This window comes from Phyllobates terribilis, unplaced genomic scaffold, assembly GCF_046119375.1.
Source record: "Phyllobates terribilis strain yellow unplaced genomic scaffold, ASM4611937v1 Scaffold_5__5_contigs__length_657084704, whole genome shotgun sequence".
In the NCBI taxonomy this organism is placed as follows: domain Eukaryota; kingdom Metazoa; phylum Chordata; class Amphibia; order Anura; family Dendrobatidae; genus Phyllobates; species Phyllobates terribilis.
In genome coordinates this window covers 180,117,330-180,138,942 of record NW_027362765.1, presented here as the reverse complement: position 1 = coordinate 180,138,942, position 21,613 = coordinate 180,117,330, and the positions used below count along the sequence as shown (strand labels likewise).

The 21,613-nt window shown below is 42.5% G+C and overlaps 1 protein-coding gene across 2 annotated transcripts in view; it reads left to right on the top strand.

Moving 5' to 3' along the window:
• Window positions 1-21,613, top strand: part of ZNF385C (zinc finger protein 385C) — a 446,028-nt gene that overhangs the window by 237,579 nt on the left and 186,836 nt on the right. For both annotated transcript variants that reach the window (XM_073683551.1, XM_073683552.1), the window contains exon 2: window positions 9,279-9,521. In XM_073683551.1, coding sequence (XP_073539652.1) covers window positions 9,281-9,521 — 241 coding nt within the window. In that variant the 5' untranslated portion in view covers window positions 9,279-9,280. The remainder of the gene's footprint in view (window positions 1-9,278; window positions 9,522-21,613) is intronic.

Genomic DNA, 21,613 nt, shown 5'->3' with positions numbered 1-21,613 from the left:
ATTGTTCTCTATGGCACTCTTGGAGGTTTCGCCTGAATTCCGTTTTCTCACGGATTCAGATAGAATAACAATGACTGTGTCAAATTAGGAATGTAAATGATCCTGAAGGGTATGATCTCAGCATAGATTTTGTCATCTCATCACCAAATTCCACACCAAAGGCATTTGCAAAATGTGCCCCATTGTTTTAAAAAGAGAATACATTGCCGTTTCTAGTCTTGTGGTTTTTTTCCCCACTATGGTTATCAAGGCCGCTTCGATAAGTGAAATGTCACTTACTCAAGTGGTTTTGAGTGCATTCCACCAGAAAACCAAAGTGAGTAATGTCTCGCAGATTAGTCCCGTTGAATGGGGCTAATCCCTGTGCGGATAATGGTAGTTATACTGCAAATCCATAACTGGGATTCTGGCTCATTCTTATGACACAGAGTGTAATTACTCTGTGTGCATCCCCTAATAGTTGTGGCAAGTCCTCTACAGCAGGCACTGCTCTCTTAGTTGCTCTCTTCTCTGGCTAATAGGCCCATCCTTTATCATCATATGTCAGAAATGAACAAGTTGTGATATATACCAGGAATTCTAAATCAAAGACTAATTACAGAAAAACAAAAAAAATCCCTCAAATCTTAAAGGGATTGTCCACTACTGGACAACATTAGGTTAATCACTTCAGGGCCCCATTTAAAATAAAAACAATGTATACTCACTGCCATTCTATGAGTGTTGGCGTCACTATTCCCGGCTGATATGAATAAAGTATCATGACAAGTGCTAAAGAATAAATTCATTTCATATCGGCAAGTCTGTGCAGATGAGCTAACATTTTGGTCTATTAGACCTTGTTCACGGTACCATGACGGGACAGACATGTGCGTGCTGCAAGCGTATGTCAACGTCTCTCACAGCCAACGTCTGCTCTGATGAAATATTAAAGGTTGCAGCTAACCATTGGCTCCAGCTGACCCAATGTACTACAACTACCACAATGTTCCCGACATTCCTGAGAGGGCGCCGTTGCAAGTAGTGCAAGGTGGCTACTTTGAAGAACCTAGAATATAAGACATATTTTCAGTTGTTTCACACTTTTTTGTTAAGTATATAATTCCACATGTGTTAATTCATAGTTTTGATGCCTTCAGTGTGAATGTACAATTTTCATAGTCATGAAAATACAGAAAAATCTTTAAATGAGAAGGTGTGTCCAAACTTTTGATCTGTACTGTACATTGTTTTTATTTTAAATGGGGCACTGAAGACATTAAGCTAGGGTTGTCCAGTACTGGGCACACTTTTTAACTTTTACTGATATGGATTAAAAGTATTCATAGTATCTATAAATCTTAAAAGCAAATAAGACTCAATATGTGAAGCAGGATAAGTCGTGAAATGTACACCAAAGGAGAAACCATAAAATCGCAGCCACCAGAGATTTAGTCCCAGACAGACGTACACTACCGTTCAAAAGTTTGGGGTCATTTAGAAATGTCATTATTTTTGAAAGAAAAGCACATTTTTTTCAATGAAGCTAACATTAAATGAATCAGAAATACACTCTATACATTGTTAATGTGGGAAATGACTATTCTAGCTGCAAAAGTCTTGTTTTTATTGCAATATCTACATAAGTGTATAGAGGCCCATTTCCAGCAACCACCACTCCAGTGTTTTAATGGTACATTGTGTTTGCTAACTGTGTAAGAAGGCTAATGGATGTTTAGAAAACCATAGAAAAGCCTTGCACAAGTATGTTAGCCCAGCTGAAAACGGTTTGGCTGATTTCAGAAGCTATAAAATTGACCTTCCTTTGAGCTAGTTGAGAATCTGGAGCATTACATTTGTCTGTTCTATGAAACTCTCAAAATGGCCAGAAAAAGAGAACTTTCATGTGAAACTCGACAGTCTATTCTTGTTCTTAGAAATGAAGGCTATTCCATGCGAGAACTTGCCAAGGAACTGAAGATTTCCTACAACGGTGTGTACTACTCCCTTCAGAGGAGAGCACAAACAGGCTCTAACCAGAGTAGAAAGAGAAGTGGGAAGCCCCGCTGCACAACTGAGCAACAAGACAAGTACATTAGAGTCTCTAGTTTGAGAAATTGACGCCTCACAGCTCCTCAACTGGCAGCTTCATTAAATAGTACATGCAAAACGCCATTGTCAACGTCTACAGTGAAGAGGTGACTCTGGGATGCTGGCCTTCAGGGCAAAGTGGCAAAGAAAAAGCCATATCTGGCTAACAAAAGGAAAAGATTAATATGGGAAAAAGAACACAGACATTGAACAGAGGAAGATTGGAAAAAAGTTTTATGGACAGACGAATCAAAGTTTGAGGTGTTTGGATCACACAAAAGAACATTTGTGAGACACAGAACCACTGAAAAGATGCTGTAAGAGTGCCTGATGCCATCTGTCAAGCATGGTGTGATCGTCTGGGGTTGCTTTGGTGCTGGTAAAGTGGGTGATTTGTACAAGGTAAATGGGATTTTGAATAAGGAAGGCTGTCACTCCATTTTGCAACGCCATGCCATACCCTGTGGACAGCGCTTGATTGGAGCTAATTTCATCCTACAACAGGACAATGACCCAAAGCACACCTCTAAATTATGAATGAACTATTTAGGGAATTTAGGGAAGAAGCAGGCAGTTGGTATTCTATCTGTAATGGAGTGGCCAGCGCAGTCACCAGATCTCAACCCCATTCAGCTGTTGTGGGAGCAGCTTGACCGTATGGTACGCAAAAAGTGCTCATCAAGCCAATCCAACTTGTGGGGGGGGGGACTTCAGGAAGCATGGGGTGAAATTTCTCAAGATTACCTCAGCAAATTAACAGCTAGAATGCCAAAGGTCTGCAATGCTGGAATTGCTGTAAAGGGAGCATTCTTTGACAAAAGCAAAGTTTGAAGGAGAAAATTATTCTTTCAAATAAAAATCATTATTTCTAACCTTGTCAATGTCTGGACTATATTTTCTATTCATTTTGCAACTCATTTGATAAATAAAAGTATGAGTTTTCATGGAAAACACAAAATTGTCTGGGTGACCCCAAACTTTTGAACGGTAGTGTATCAATCGGTCTGCAGTGCTAGTTTGCCATATGATTCTATGGAAATCCCTCGGGAGATCCAGAGATGAGGGCATCATGAGCATAAATGATTAGTGATCTTACCTTAGACCCTAATCAATAATTCACCATCTTCTGATTCAAACCCAGACATGTTTCCATTGGTGATTCGGCCAGCTTCATCAATGGGCAACAAATTCAATTACAGTCCAGTAACAAAACATGGTAATTAGTAGTTGTCCAAATCACTACATGCTGGTCAGATATTCAGCAGCACATACAGTTGAAATCAGAATAAACCTTTCCTGGTTTTAGGTCAATTAGGATGACCAATATTTTTAATATTTGCCAAATGCCAGAATAATGAGAGAAAGAGAGAATGTTTTAAGGCATTTTTATTACCTACTGCAAAGTCAAAAGTTTACATACACTAAGATTGCTATGCCTTTAAACAATTCTGGACTGCCCATATGATGATGTCATGTGTTTGGAAGCTTCTGATAGGTTTTTTTGGGCAACATCTGCGTTAATGTTTTTTTTGGGCAACATCTGCATTAATTAGAGACACACCTGTGGATGTATTTTAATGCACACCTGAAACATACTGCTTCTTTGTGTAGCATCATGGGAATGTCTAAAGAAATCAGCCAAGATATCAGCAAGAGAATTGTGGACTTGCACAAGTCTGGCTCATCCTTGGGTACAATTTCAAGATACCTGACGGTGCCTCGTTCATCTGTACAGACAATTATGCGCATGTAAAAACAAGATGGGAATGTCCAGCCATCATGCCGCTCAGGAAGGAGACAGGTTCTGTGTCCCAGAGGAACGTGTTTTGGTCTGACATGTGCATATCAACCGAAGAACAAGAGCAAAAGACCTTGTGATGATGATGGCAGAAGCTGGTAAGATTGTGTCAATAACCACAGTGAAATGGGTACTGTATCAACATAGGCTGAAAGGCCACTCTGCCAGGAAGAGTCCTGTGGTCTGATGAAACTAAAATTTTAAATTTTGGGGCATAATGACCATCATTACGTTTGGAGGAAAAAGGGAGAAGCTTTGAAGCCTATAAAACACCATCCCAACTGTGAAACACAGGAGTGGCAGCATCATGTTGTGGGGTTTTTTTTGCTGCAGGAGGGACTGGTGCACTTCACAAAATAGATGGCATCATGAGAAAAGAAGATTATGTGGCAATACTGAAGCAACATCTCAAGACATCAGCCAGGAAGTTAAAGATTGGGTGGAAATGGGTCTTCCAAATGGACAATGACCCAAAGCATACTGCCAAAATGGTAACAAAGTGGCTTAAGGATAACAAAGTCAATGTTTTGGAGTAGCCATCACAAAGCCCTGATCTCAATCCTATTGAAAATTTATGGGCAAAGCTAAAAAGGCAGGTGCGAGCAAGGCACCTACATTCAGTTTAAGGGCAATGGTACCAAATACTAATGAAATGTATGTAAACTTTTGACTTTGCAGTAAATAATAAAAATGCCTTAAAACATTCTCTCTCTCTCATTATTCTGACATTTGGCAAATATTAAAAATTATGGTAATTTTAATTGACCTAAACGGGATGTCAGATATTGAGAAAAACATGCACATGTGTCTTTTTACGTATATAGTGTATGGAAACTTCTGGTTTCAACTGTGGACAAATGCAAGAGGAAATAGAAGAAACTAATGTAGAAGAAATGTACAATGAGTCAATGACATATCACATCGCATTATACCCCGATTAGTATTACTACAGCGCTGCAACGCCAGTGTTTAATGACGGTTTCAGTATATACTTCTATACTTACATCTCCATGAAATAACAATTTTGTATTATCTTCTGGAGCATTCCAGCATTCTTTCTGGAAGTAAACAGATAAATTGACACATACAGTGGTGACCAAAAGTTTTGCATTTTTTTAAAAAACTGTGATTACTTCTGTCTGGTTGTTATGATGCCATTTTCCCGGTCATTTTAGTAAACCGGAAGCAAATGGTTGTCAGCTATAAGGAAGAAAATTGTGTTTGACATTGTTTTATCCCTTTATGTGTTAGTTTTCAACATTTCCTTGGCCAAATGTTTTGCATATTTTGTCATGGGTGTAACCATGGATACCTAAGGTCCTGCAATGCCTGCACATGAGGAAAGAGACATAGTGAATCAGAAAAACTATACTACATTTCTAATAGGAGGTATTTGCTAATATTATTATTATTGTTGCATCAACTACATATTGGGATAGGATCTTGGAGATGGGAATACACCTTTAAGGGAACATGTCAGCTGATTCATGTTGCCCAAACCAGGGGTCGCATGTATCACGGATCAGCTTCTGCATTACAAACTGCAGCTTTTCTGAGAAAAACACTATTGAAAGTGCAACCGGGGGCAATGTGAATGGTCCAAGAGGCAGGACCCCATAGGCTTCTCCCCTCCTTCTCAACTAAAATGACAACTTTCCTGTTGGAATAGGCTAGTGAAGGGGATAATGTTATTTTTGGAAAAAATAAAGTGTTGATGCTAACATTTCAGTGTGAAATCTGATATCCCTGATTGTCTAATGTTGTGAAGAGGTGACTGAGGTGACCCACCGAGCATACCAAAACATACCAAACTCCCATAATAACTGAAACATACACCATTAACCATAAAGCGCACCTGTGAGCAGGATTGTGCTCAGTAAACTACATACTGTCAGGTGGGTGACATTACACTGATTAATAGGATACCTTGGTTGATGAAATCCGTCCTGTGGTTCTTGTGTAATCTTTACTTTCAGTTTGGAGATAATGGTATGCTCGTGCTCCGGGGTGGCCTGTGGGGGGCGCTCTATTTGGTGCTCTGCTTATGTATTCATCTGTATGCTCTTATGACAGCTCACTGATCACTCACTGACCTGCCTCCTATTTTACATAATGCATCTAGTAGTGCAGGGCTAGGTAAAATAGGAGGCTGGTCAGTTAAGACACAGTGAGCTGTCATAAGAACATACAGATGAATATGTAAGCAGAGCGCCCTCCACAGGCCGCCCCGAAGCACGAGTATATCATTATCTCCAAACTGAAAGTAAAGATTACACAAGAACCACAGGACGGATTTCACCAACCAAGGTATCATATTAATCAGTGTAATGTCGCCCACCTGACAGTGTATGTGGTTTACTGAGCAGAATCCTGCTGACAGGTGCGCTTTAAACACTTTTCTTCTTTAATGGGTGGAGATCGGTCACAGCATGTGATGTATATAAATGTAAGGCACCATTTGGCCCAGTAAAACATTTTGTGCAAAGCATTTGCAAACAGCCGGACTCCCGGCGAACATCAGGAAACATCATAATCACCAAACTGACCGCTGCTGTGATTTAACCAACTGAATTAGAAATAAACATCAGCAAGGGTGGGACAACCAGTCTCCGGGTCCAACGCTGTGAGGAGAGACTGGAAGATGACAGGGTAGGGAAATATATAGGGGAATAGCATGGGAGGGAAACAGGAAGCAGAGCACCATTGGACCTGAAACAAAAGGGGAGGGGGACATGGGAATTAGACACTTTAACCCCTCATAGCAAGGCACCTCAGCCAGGGGCACTTAACTAAGTGTCGGGATGCCTTACATAATGCTAATATTCCTTAGTGGTCTAGAACAACCAAAGCCTTAATGTTAACATCCCTAATGATCTAGGATTGTGAAGGGGCTACCACTAATACCCACTAGTGGTCTAGAACAGGGAAATCCTTAATGCTAACATTCCTGGTGGTCTAGGGTTGTGTATGGGCTAATGCTTACATCCATGGTCAACTTGGGTAATAAAGGAATTAATACCAACATCTTTGGAGATCTAGGTAATTGAAATGATTCATTTTAACATCCTTCCGGGTTGTAGAGGGCTAAACTTGCTGCAGACCTTTTTTTGAAGGATGTTGAATTCTCTCTATATGGCTTCTTTCTTTCCTCTTGTTGCTCAGCTACATGTAGAAAAGCTGGATGGCAGTCATTACAGGCACCATTACTGCTCTCACCTGGATGTAAACCAGGTCAAAGAACCACATATCTTCCTAAGGCTAGAATCACATGACCATATTCTCTCACATCCGAGAAAATCGGTCAGATTACGCTAATCACACTCTGATCAGAATGTGAACAGAGGACAAGATTGGTTGAGGACAAGACGGGAAAAAATGTCTCCATCTTCACCATTTTCTCAGTTTGTGAAAATTGGATCGCACTCGGCTTGCAGAGCCATTGACTTGCAAGGCTGAGTGCGATTAAATTTATGGATGCAAATTGTGCGATTATTTTCCTTGGACTGAGAATAAAATCGGACGCGTGCCTGGCCCCATAGAATAACATTGGAGTGAGTACGATCTGATGTTTTGCCAGATAGCACTGGGACCGAAAATTCAGTCGTGTGCATGAGCCCTCCTTATGGCTCATCAACAAAGGAGACGATGATGCATTATGTTATGTATCAGGACTATAGGAAAGCTGTGTGACATCCCCTGTAACAGACGCAGTGGAAGGATCTATTATTCATGCTTACCCAGACACTCTAAGCTAGGTAACTGCTAGAGCAGGTAGACAAAAAGGAGGACAACACAGAGATTTATACTTGAGTTAACTCTTCAATATGGTATTTAACTGGAAAATCATGTCAGACGTGGTCCCACCATGCCATACTGAATGTAGTACTACACTCACTACTGATAGCTCTGAGGACAAACAGCTGACCTCGTTCCTCAGAACACGGCATTCTCTTTTTTAAAACAGTCCCTAATATAATTACCAATTGTGTCTTGTTACCACTTTGGGTTTAGTGCGTGAACCGTGAAAGGTGTGGTACAGTATTTAGTTATAAGGTAGTCATGCCATCTTGTGACTTATTTAAGGTATTGCATGATTTCTCAGACTTAAGAAAACATATTCTACATTAATTCAGTAATAATAATGATAACATCTTATAAGTATTACATGCAACACTAACAGAAAGTATAGGTATATGCGACACACAGAGCGCCCTAATCCTACGACTGGTTGAAATGTCCTAACTACCCGACACTATGCCAAGGTACATGTAGATGAACCTCTTGTGTGTCCACACCCATGCAGAGTGTCTACACTGGGACAGAATACACACTGAGGAGGGCCGTTCTCTATTACCCCAGAAGTAACTAAAGAACTGTCATAAAATAGGTTTTATTTAAACTAAACTTCCCATTTTACAAACTGACTGCCTCCAGGACATCTTAGAGGGACTTGTGACCACTGCAGCTGATCACTGGCTCTAGTAGATCACTGCTGTGGAGGAAGTAGAGATCAGTGGGGGACCAGGCAAAGTCTGAAACAGAACAGCAGGGGGTTTAGCGAGGTATGTATTGCTTTTTTTTTATTTTAAACCAATCAGAACATGTCAAAAATTATACTTTCCAGATAACCTTTTAAAGGGAATTGGTCACCAGGGTTTTGCCACCTAATCTGAGATCAGCATAATGGGGAGACATAGATCCTGATTCCTGCAATGTATAATTTACTAGATTGCTTGCTCTAGTTTTTATACAATCACTGTTTTTATCAGCAGGAGATTATCACTAGGGGAGTAGGTAGTAAGCCTGCTGCCATGTAATCCATCATATTTATTAGCTCTGTATAACTCCGCCCCCACCACTGATTGGCAGCTTTCTGCTTATGCACAGTGTACACAGAAAGCTGCCAATCAGTGGTGTGGGCGGAGTTATACAGAGCTCAGCATTCAGAGACCTGCTAGATCTCCAGCAAACTGAGCAGTAATTTTATCAGAACTGCAGCAAGCATCCCAGTAATTAATATATCACTGGAATCAGGGTCTCTGCCCCTACAGTGTGCTGCTCTCAGATGGGGTAAAAAAGCTTGGTGACAGATTCACTTCAAGTTAAAATGAATAATATATTGCTAATTTCATTGGAAATACAGTAGGTAACTTGCCTCTTTGGTGTGTGAATAGTTGTGTTTTACATTATAGTCTTATTCTCTATTTCTTTTTACCTCCACGATCCCTCATACATTTATATCCTTCTGTATTAACAAATGAATTCTAAATACCCAGCAGTGTTATTGCGGACCGACCCATGGACTAGTCATCTCAGGAGCCATATTCTAGCACTATTGGTCAACAGATATATGTCATCATTGGTGGGCACATTTGATTAAAGCATGGCTTTTCTCTTTTTTTGTATGCAGTCATGAAGCGCCCTGTGAGTCCTGCCTACTCCACAGACTCCATTCCCTTATGTGCGGATGGGCAGCCGAACGGCCTAACAATGGACCTGCAATCCAAGCAGAAGAGATTACCATCCTATACTCTATGTGACGTCTGCAACATCCAGCTCAACTCTGCTGCCCAAGCCCAAATACATTATAATGGCAAATCTCATCAAAAAAGACTAAAACAGATGAACAAGGGCAAGAACCCAACCATCCATGGTAAGTGAACCCAAATACTGGAGGTCTGGCTTCTACAACCTCCACCGATCAACTGTAACCATTATTTTTATTCTGAAAAAGAGAGGAAACATCAGCTCACCCACAGGTAGGATATCCTGATTGCACAGAAACCTTATAGTATGGCAAATGTCCTGGTAAAAAAGTCCAGCAAAAAGGATCCTTAAAATTCAACGTTTATAGTAAATCCATTGAAATCCAATCCAACCCCTATAACACCGCAGACGCGTATTAGACAACGTCTTTACCCATTGCATTGTTTTTATCGTGTTATTTGGAAACCAATGTGTCAAAAAAGTACGCCATGCTACCGAAATACGATTACTATTGTTATTTCCTTTGTGTCATTGCGCATATTTTTGATGAATATGTTTCTTAGAATCAATATAAATTGCCCGGAGGTGTCAACTACAGAACTTGCTGAGTTTAGTTTTATGACGCTAGCATAATTAACCCTATGACCTGTGCAGTATATATAGAGGGAACAAAAACCCATTCCACTGTAGGTGTGTGAGATGAAGTCAGCCCTTTCCGAAATCTGCAGAGACGTAGTGTTTAGTGAATGAGGCACTAGGGATAAAGTCCTCTCTAGGCGGCGAGTTCCCATATGGCAGCTTACACGGACAGTTACCCCACTTCTTCTGTGCAGCCGAGCATGAGAGCAGTTCTTTTCTCTGGATGAGGTATTATGTAAATGTGATTATGCTAATTTGTCCTCTGCTCTGCCTGTGGGTTGTGCAAGAACCAAATGAGCTTTTATTCTGAATGTTTATTAATATCTCTTATTTGTTAGCATTACGATTGAAGAACCAAAACGGGATCTTTGTCTTTCAGATGAAAGATGTTTTGAGCTTATTGATAATTTTTTACTACTTTTTGCAATATTTTAATACAGTCTATAGCGCCACATTGTAAATGTATCAGTACGTTTTTGAAGTGTGACCGAAATAAAAGAAAAACATGGATAGGACTAATGGATTACAGACACTGCCATGTTTGGGAATTGAACTCATACACTTCCCTGTGTAGCCACAGAGCTTACTACTTTACAACCTTCAAGCCAAATATTTTTGGGTCTCATTCAAACGTCCATTTTTCACATCTGTGTTCTCTCTGTGTTTTTCACAGATAAAACATGTACCCATTATAGTCTAGGGGCATGTTCACATGTCTGTTTTCTTTTTCTCATCAAATGTCCAGTAAAAATAGAGACATGTTTGGGTTCATGGGCTCATGCAGACAAGTGTTTAAATTGGACACGTGCTGTCTGATTTTTAACCAGATAGCTCATGGACAACACACTGATTTAAGTTATTTAATAGTGCTGTTCAGAAATACAATTTTCTTTCTCGGTCCGACTGTCCGTGAGAAAAAAAATTGCTGCATGCACTACTTTCTTCCAAGTCTTGGATAAGACTCAACTGTTCAAGTCTATGGGCTGCGTAAAAAAAAATAGTTCCAACACAGAACATCCAAGTTTTACGAATACATTTCTTTTATAAACCTAGAAAACTGTATTTGATCATGTACAATTTTTAGTGTAGATGTACGAAAACGGTTCGTACACGGACAGCACAAGACCGTCACACAGATGTCACATGGACATAAAAAAAAATAACAAATTGATGGCACACAGATGAAAATCGGATGGAAATGTAGCTCCAGAACCACCATCAGTACATGAATGCAGCAACAAAACCACCATCAATGCATGAGTGCAACGCCAGAAATACCATTCGCACACGAGTACAGCACCAGAAACACCGTTAATACATAAATGCCGCACCAGCAATACTGTCAGTACACGAATGCAGCAAATTGAATCAGTACATGTATAAGGCACCAAGCTTAGTACAGCGATCAATTATAATGTCAGGTCAGCTCCATATACATTTGTATTATGTGCGGACCTCATCGTGCCGCTGCACGTCGGGGCAGGGGCTGACGGATGCTCCTCTGCCTCTGTTCCAGCGCCACAGTGTTCAAATTTATTCGTGTCTGAAAGATGCAAATACATTTGAATATGGGAAGAAGGAGCTAGCGCATCCCGAACAGCTCCGCAGGCCGCACAGCATCCTTTGTGGAGGCATATTTGTTTCAAGCGCTTGATGCAAAGACCCTATACTATCTACATTTAACAATTAGATAAAAAGGAATTAATGGCACAACCACTGAAAATACAAAAGCTTTGCTTCTTATTTATTAGAAATCCATGTGTGTAGCATGACAACTTTTGGCATAGAGAACTGAGTTAAACATTTTTTAAAGATGCACAATGGTAATATAACGAACGGAAAGTGGAACGTCCAGTAAAAGATGGTGATTGGCGGAGATACCTGCTAATTAGGGAGGCGTCATGGATGTTACATTTAAATTCTAGACTGCAGAATGGCATGAATTTATTGGATTTTAAATTTCTTTTCTACATCTTTTTTTTTATTGTGTACATGACATATATGTATCCATATTTGTTTAACAAATTAACAAATTCTGTATCTATTTTGTATATATTATGTTTTGCTAATTAAGGGGTTAATCTATGTGTGTTCAATTTGTTAGACTATGACTAAGGGCGCTGTGTACGTCAGAAACACGTGAGCCTGTAACCAATGGTGATTACATATTTTATACTCTTTTAATTTAAAATCACCACAGTGAAGTGTTCACCTCCCAGACAGCTCATATTTGCTGGTCACTCACCAGCACCAACACACAGACTGCCCAGCTTTCCCAGCTGACTGACTAACCATGAACACAGGGCCTGCCTCTAGACATAAAGTAGCTAGCCAGATGCACATAATCAGAACCCCAGTGCTAGGTTTTAACCATGTCCTACCTGGCTTTCCTACAACTATTAATGCCAGCTTTCCTGGTGGTCTAGGTACTGAAGAGGTCAATACCAACATTCACAGTGTTGTAGTGTATTGAAGAAGTTAATGCCAGAATCCCTTGTGGGCTAGAGCAGTATAGGAGTTAATGTAGGCATCCATGGTGGTTTTGGACAGAGAATTAGTATTCTCTTGAATAGGAGCTGAGCTGTAGTTTTGCATGGCAATCACCACATAATGAATGAAGTAGTGCTGTTCAGGTTCATTTACTGTTAAAATCTGGATTAATTGGGGTGATGGGAATTAGACCCCCACCCATCTAATATTGATGACCTATCCTGAGGATAGGTCATCAATATCATGAGCGCAGGCAACACTTTAACAATCTGCCCTATGGAGCTTCCTATTGTGCTGTTTAGTCCTTTGTACAAAATTTAACTAAGGCTATGTGCCCACGATGCAGAAATGCTGCATATTTTTTACGCTTCTCCCTGGCAGGAAAAACGCATGCGGTTTTTACATGCGGTTTTCCCGCCAGGTAGAAACGTTTGTGAAGCGTTTTTGCATGCGGGTTATCAAGCGCTTTTCCAAGCAATTTTAGCATCACTTGGAAAGTGCTTGACAACTTGTTCACACTATATAAATCCATGCAACCGGCATGGATTTATAGTAGTGTGACCAAGTTAGTTAAAAAAAAGAATAAGAATGGTGAAAAATAAAAAAATAAAGTTTGTACTCACCTTCCGATGTCTTCCTGGTGTTTTATCTGCTCCGTCCAGTGTCTTGCACTGCTCGCGGTGGTGTGAAGGACCTGCGGTGACGTCATTGAGCCATGAGATGGGTCACATGACTCAGTGACGTCATGGCAGGTCCTTCACAACAACGCGAACATTGCAAGACACTGGACGGAGCAGACAAAACACCGGGAAGACATCGGAAGGTGAGTACAAACTTTATTTTTTATTTTAAATTCTTTTTTTACAGTTTCTATGGTACCCAGGTCTGGATGAGAGTCTCCTCTCCTCCAGACTTGGGTACCATCCACACATAGAAATGCATAATATCCGTGTGTACAAATGTACTGACATGGATATTATGCGTTTCAATGCAAGTCAATGGCGGCGATTACACTGCATGTCCGCAAAATTAATGGACATACTGCGGATTTTTGAGCGCAGCATAAACGCTGCGGAAAAATCTGCAACATGGGCATTGAAAGCGCGGCTTGTCATTGGGGACCATGGGGGGCAGATTACCAAGCATTTCCCAAGCGTATATGCTGCGGAAATTCCGCAGCATAAACGCTTGTAAAACGCTACGTGGGCACACAGCGTTACATCAGGCTGGGAAAGGATGGAAACCATTTCTAGAAGTGAAACATACAGTGTGTTAAATATTTGACAGGGTACTATTTTGTATATTGGTTTAGCCTTTTGCCGATTCTATATTCTCCAATCCACTGATAAATTATATTCCACAAAGTGAGGAAAACAGATTTAAAGTACTTGGTACCATTAACTTATTAAATCATTGAAGTAGATTTACCAGACCGGCAGCTGGGGAGTTAGCCTGAGATTAGATAAGACATTCTTTAACTAAAGGGAACGCCATCATTGATTGCAGTGCGTGCGCCCTGACGGCCCTCATTATGAAAAGTACAAAGGCTTGAAAGAATATAATTGCTTTTTTAACATTATATTTTCTTCTCTGGACTAGATGCATATACAATCCATTTTTACTTTACTGAAGCATGGGAATGGGTTATTACCAGTTTTTCTATTCATATAACCAAACTGTTTTCCATCAGACAATATAATGTGATGTTGTAAAGATGGAGCATACTATTGAACGTGCTGTAGATATACAGAACTGAACCTTGGCGTTAGATATCCTAAAGATTACAGCTACACGAATTACATTCATATTTGAAAGCAGTCGGCTGTAATTAATCTAAGATCATGATGATGTTCTGCAAATATTCAAATCATGGACATCGCCTCTATAATGTGAAAAAAGGGAAACGACAAGTAGCAAGAGCGTATACTGTATATAGTGAGATGTGCCTCCAAAGGTGAACCTAGGGTATGTACACACAAACGTCTTTGAATCACCTGGAATCGGCCTGAAAAAGTAATAAAAAGAGCCTAAAAGAATGGATCTATGCATAGCAATGAAAACACAATTTCATATTTTCCATCTTTTAACCTAACCAGTTCAGGCTTCCAAGGCCGCGAAGCAGTTAAAAGAAGTGACCTGTTCATTCTTCTGGTGTCTTCTTGGAAGCCGCTCACTATTAATACATACAATTAAAAAAAAAATGTCGACTGCAGAAGACGAAAAAAGAGACACTTCAGGAAAAACACCGCCAGCATTTTCCTAAAATGTCATTTGCAAGAAAACGCTAAACGGCACCATGTGCACGTACCCGTAGATCACATATCTTTGGGATCCAACTTGCAGATTGGCCAAGTCTAGGACAGGTACATACTACCTCTGATGTAAAATTTCTGTTAGAGTATTTTTACACACTATATTTTTGGGCTTTTTTCTGAGGTAAAAAAATATTCTGGTCAGATGTAAGGGAATTCCAAAATATTACACAGTTAAATAGTTTAGTTGACACATCCATCAAGTTCAACTGTGGGATGGGAGAAGTTATAGGGAATGGGTATAGGTACCTCCATAATTCATGATCCAGTCTGCACTAAAATAGCAGATTGTTCCCTTCTGATCCTGAGTGTCGATCAACATTCAGAGCAAGAATTTTATGCATGCCCATAAGTATCTGGTATTTTCTTTTGAAAAGCCTTTTTTGAAATCATCAATGTTTCCTGCTATGATTACCTCCTGGCAGTGCCCTTTTGAGGAAGCTTTACATGAAACTGCATTTTACCATATTTAAATACACTAAATAGACTGTGGCATTTTAAGGCATTTTCTCCAGACTTTTGGTGCATTTTTTTAAGATCTGGCATTTTTTTAACACATTCTGCTCTGGTAGTAGCATTATTTTCATGTGTTTTACCCTAGGCTTTACAATAGGAAATATGATATAAAGTCATATTATCTCTGCTACCTAGTCCTGTATTGGGAAGACAGTTCATTAGTACTAAACCTTTGAAATCACCCATTACATCTGACATGGTCTTGTGGAATGGCTAAATCCTATATTAGGATGGAAGAACAACAACTGATCTGGAAAGATAAAGATTCTATTCCAATATCTGGCACAAGTGAGTTTTTAGGAACTCTAACTAAATGCATAGGTGGCTAAATGCCCAGCTGTATTGTGTGCTAACTGATAATGATAATACATAGCACTTTGAATGAACATGGTAATCCTACAGTTGACTGGAGTTTAGTTTATAAAGAAACGGTTGTAAGAATAGCTAGGAACAAAAAAAAAGTCAACTAGGCTTACTATTTGCCTTCTTGCTGCTCACGATGATCTTTCTTCATTTATCCGAGTCCAGAGGAACCTGCCAGCTTACAGGAGATAAACTGTGTTCACGTCTGGTCATGAGTAGTGTTGAGCGAATTTATTCGGCATTTCAAATTCGGGTTCGTGTTTGGGGTTCCGGCTTGTTCACGCCAAAAATCGGCTCCACCCACGAGCAACCCTGATTTGCCACGCTGTCACGCAGATAACATCACGCAGATAAACACGAACCCGAATTTGAAATGCCGAATAAATTCGCTCAAAACTAGTCATGAGGAAGACCCTATTCCAACAAGTAGGCCGTTGTGACCCACACTCCTAAGTGTTAGTATATCTGAACTGATATGTTTTTAATACCAAAGGAATAAAAGTTAGAGAAGTTTTTACCGAAGTGCTGGATGAGATCGATTAATTCCTATAAATACAGTAAGAATAACTACACTTGAGTCCATGCCTCATAGGTATAATTGCTAACATGTTGTCACCACAGAAACTAAAACCACCAAAACAGGCCTAATATCTCCTTTCTCCTCCTCCTTTCTCCTTTCTCTACTCTTTTTTACTCTTCTTTAACAGATAATGGCAGTACAATGAATTTTTTTTTATGTAGAAACCACAGAGGGACCAGGCACGTTGACGGCAAACCAAGATACTTAACCGGCTTCATGTACTGAAATGGTCAATCTCCTTAGAGCAAGTCAAAATTGACTATGGTGGCAGTGGGGCGTTTAGGTTAGTCCCTACTCTAGACAAGGGTGAAACTGTGTTGGCTAAAATTGCATAAAACCTTGCAGTGAATGTGCTTGTGTTGAAACCTATCAGATTTGGATTCTTGGAGACTACCATGTTGCAGTTGTGATGCGACCACATTCACTATCATTAGTTGCAATTAAGTAGTGCAACATTACGATCTTATTGTCTTGTGATCATGGTCACTACGTAGACCTAGACATATTTAAATGGGATAGTAGATCTCTTACAAAAGCAATACCTGTAACTCTATGATGTTGGCGTAATAGTCACTAGATGATTTTAGGTCTTTGTGGCTGCTGATTAATATTGCATTTTTTCCAATTTTGGAAACATTTGTCATCCTATTGAAGGTTTTAATAGCTGTATATAACTACACAAGGCAGCTTTATGCATTTTTCTTGACTTTTAAATGTTGTATACTATGCTGCATTTTAGAACATTTATAAATGGTTAAGAGAAATACCAGATAGAGCTAGAATCTTTGTTGGCTATTTTGGCATTTTAATAATGGGTTAAACCCAGGGCTATTCCGCTGTCAATCTCCTAAGGCCAAATCCTGGCAGCTCCCACCACAGGGCACAGCTGGCCTTCGAGACAGAACTCCTAGGCTTCATTTGCCTGGCATGGTCGAGTGACTTTATGAGGCTGACTTTCATAGACAGGGTTATAGATAGATTCTTTACCCAAGGAGTTGCAATGGAGGGGAGGACTAGCAAAGACCATGACGGCTGGAGAAACAGCATGTACTAGATAATATAGTACAAACCATTATAGTGCTCCCTCCATCCAAACATGTATGTGGGTATTTACTAAAGCTTAAGTGTCTTGGATCCAAAGACAACATAATCAGACTTTGGGATACCATATTTATTATGGGTTTTCTAGCTTCAAGTCAGCAGGCTGTGTACAACTAGATATATCTAGGATGTGGTTCATTATCCTCATCCATGTACCATATCTGAGGAAAAGACCCATGGAGCCACTTTACCTATACTAATGTATTAACTCTTCTTTCTCCAAAACACAATAGGATAATTTGTATGAACGTAATATGTATTTATCCCTGAATAACAAACATCATTTACCCTTGTATTAAGCCATTTTTGGGTCATTGTTTTGGAGATGACCATAAATATATATAGCTTCATGACAGTCACCAATGACTGAAGTGCTAATTACAACATAAGAGCACCAATATGATATTCATTTCCAGCTCTTGATTTATTATAATTATTATCATTAGTATTAATAGATTAATGGCACATCACCAGCAATGGGTGCTGGCTGTAATATACAGCCGACATGCCACTGCATTGAAAGAAATTGGAGATAACTCTAATTCTGGCTATTGAAACCCTTACATGCTTTGCTCAGTAGTCACACAATGTCTAAGAAGTTTAACATGTGTAGTGTCTCCCTGTAACCTTACCGGCACCCCAACAAAGCAACTAACTATTGTTGATGGGTTATTATGGCAGCCAAAGTTTACCAAGGCCCTGATGCCTGCCATGCTATACGGCTTACAGCCCATACAAATGGCAGGGTCTTATACATTGCCTGTCAGTTTGTTCCTGACAGGCAATAATGCTTGCTGAGTATTTAGAACAATTGCATTGTGAAATTTTCAGTACATTTTAGTCATCTGTACTTATAAAAAAAACATTCACAGTAAAAAAAAAAAAGCCATAAACTTTTTTTTATTTGCAAAAATGTTAATAAAAATACCGTGTATGTCTGAGCTATTGCCATAATTGTGATAGCTGTTCAATGTGTTATATAAACTGCATTGGGAAAATACAAAAAAAAAAAATAGCAGGTTTGCTTTTATTCCTATCATTCCCAAAAATAATAAAAAATAATTTACATGTATCTCAAAATGTTTCTACTCTTCCTGCACATGGCCAGGCTTCCTACGGCTATATTAACAGAAAAGTTTAAAAATGATGGCTCTTGAATTGCAGTGATGTAAAAGCACTTTTTAGGTTGTCATTGGAAGGGTTAACCCGTCATACCCTACTTTTCGTTTTATAGGATAGTCAACATGGTGGCAAATATTTTATTTCTTGTAAGGTGCTCACTGAAACATCTAATACGGGCCCATCTAAAAATGAAGGTGCTAATTCCCAGATCGGATGAACAGTCTGGTTTACAGTGACATGTGTAGCACCCTGAGGATTCGGCTGCTACAGGGGTATTACACCTCAAGCCAGAGGTGTGGTATTCCACTCCCGGGTAAGGATGGAGTGTGGGACTGAGCTCAGTAGGCTGCATGCACTACATACATCCCATTTCCGGGGGACAGAACTACGGTACTCCCACCAGTATATGTGCAGGTACGACAGCATCTGTCCCTGGCTGGAGTGGGAGGGGGGTGGAACATCCCAGTAGTGTAGGGGCAGATAGGGGGAGTAGTCTGGGTAAAGCTAGGAGCTCATTGGGTGCTAGTCACCTGGGCTCACACATAGAGGGAGTATATATGGTGGGCACCATCTTAGGACAGGGTCTTTTTAGCCTGAGGAGCAGAGCAGAGGAGTTCAGCCAGGAGGGCTGACAGGGAACTGTGGCTCTGGCTGGGCCCAGCTCCAGAGCTAAGCCTGCAGAGGAGAGAGGAGAAAGAAGGACCCAGAGAGAAAGACAGAGGGAACCCCAAGAACCCAGAAACAGACCAGAAAGGGTGAAGGGTTGGCGGACACGGGTACCGGAACCCGAACTGGTGGAGGCCACTTATCCTCAGCCAGGAACCGGAGGTCGTGGTCAAGATTTGCCACGACCCTCACCAAATCCACCAGAAAGGCACACCAAGCATAGGGTCAGGGAACCCAGAGGAGGTTTGACCACTAAGAGACCCGAGGGAGCCGGCCAAAGGTGGATCCCTGGTGGGAACGGCCAGAGACAGAGAGAGAGAAGGGAGCTCAGGACCACGCTTCAGAACTGCCTGGGGGTTAGCCGAGTCCAGGACCTGGTGGACGCAGCACGGCTCGGGTGGTCACTCAAGGCCAGAGTGACTGAGAGAACACTTGTGAGTAAAACCCCTGAAACTGCATCTCCTGACTCTGACTCTTCTTACTGACCGTCACAACCCCCATCATCTTCACCTGCTGCCCTGAGGCCATACCCCTCCCGTTGGGGGTTATACCATCATCGCTGCACCCATACCACCGGCCTCAGCGGACTGTTCTGCAGCGGCGGCTGCAAAGCCGTACTCAACGGGTGGCGTAGTCGACATCCAAGTTAACATCTACTGCCATAGACTGCCACTTAGTTTGACACCCTGGGCACGGACCGGGTCACCGCCACAAGGACTACTACCCCTATCCAGATCCGGCTCCGGGTATCCCCTGAACATGGCCCAGGGGGTGCGTCAACTTTGGCGTAGTCGGCAGGATCACGTGCCCGCAACCATCGGGTACTGCGTGCCTGAAGAAAAGTTCGCATTTACCTCAAAAAGAAGTCTCCCGCCGGTTCCGGAGGGTCCCCGCCATCGGACGCCATCTCGGATCGGTTCCCGCCATTTGCCCATCATCTGCAGTCTTTTCCCGCCATCTGCAGTGTTTCCCGCCACTGGGAAGCGATTCCCGCCATCTAAGAAGATTTCCCGCCCTGGCAGAGCGGACGCCATTATGGGCGTGCCAGAGGGTGGTAAGAGACGACCTCCCATCGTGGGCCAGGACCAAGAATGGCGCCAAAAACGAAGGCCGCCCCCACCAGCAGAGACTGCAATGATTGAGGTGTCCATCAGTGTGGGGGGTCTGACCCTGGAACTGACAATCACCAAGTTGCCCGAGGACCGCCCTCAATGGGGGCGGAGACAGAAGAAAAGAGAGAAGATGGGAGCAGCTTGGAGAAGTCTGGAGGAGCCGTACCCGGAGATGGAGGGAGAGGCAGGCAGCACCGACCCTGTGGTCAGGAGCCTGATGCAAGCAACCACCCCACAAGACCTGGTGGAGATCCTGGCACAGCTCCCCCGAGACCGGGAGCGTGCACAGACCGCGCTGGAGGGCCTCGCACGGAGGATGGCCCAGGTGCAGCGAGAAACGCTGACGGAATGGAGCAGGGAGATGGCCCAGCAGGCTGGAACCCGCCAGCGGAGCACACCACCCGCAACGAGGAGCACGCCTGCCCCTGAAGAGGATGCAGAAGGGCCGGAGGCCGGAGACGACGCCGCAGAGGGAGCTGAAGAGACGGAGGCAAGTAAAGGGGACGTTACTACCCCGAGCCCGGCCACCGTAAGCCTACCCCCGCTCCCCGTCGCAGAGCCCGAAGTCCCACTGATCGTGCCCGTTGCCGCACCGCTACCGCTCCAGACTAGGCCCCAAGCAGGAGCCGCGACCACGCCCCCTGTGACGTTACGCGCCTCAACCCTGAGCGCGGCCAAGCAGGAGATGCCACCGGCCTGGTCGCAAGGCCGAGTGCCCCCGGGCGCCGCCGTCTTCACGGTGCCCTTTACCTTCAGGGTACCCCAAGCCTGGTCGCAAGGCCTAGTGATCCCGGGCGCCGCTGCCACCACCGCGCCCTCAACTTCCACTGTGCCGCACCTGGGTGAAGACTTGTTTGCCCAGCACACTTGCCCGGATGGGCAGCCCTTTGCGTGGCCACCGGAGTACTACCATCCCCGACTCCGGAAAGAAAGACCCCTGGATGAGCCCCTAATCCCGGTTCCGGCGCCCGTCAAGATGACCCCGCTCTCGTTAGAGGAGGCGCAGTTTGAGTGGGACCCCGCAGGAGGAGACCTCATCGGGTTCACTCAAGAGACCCGGGCGGCTGCAACTGAGCGTGCGGAGTGCTGCCGCCAGCAGTTGGAAGTCTTTGAGTGAGAACGGAGAGAGAGACGGGTCCGCGAGGAGCGGCTGCAAGTAAAGAGTGCAGAACAAAAGAGCCGGACCCGAAGGAACCCCCGTGCAGCCCACGGTCCCCGTGCCACCGGGACTGTAATCAAATTCCAACTGCAGCACGGTTGGGGCTTCATCAGAGATCATCACACCCCCGGCGACATCTTCGTGACCAGAAGAGATGTCGAGTCCCACCTACCGGAGGGACACAGAGGTCGTGACCTT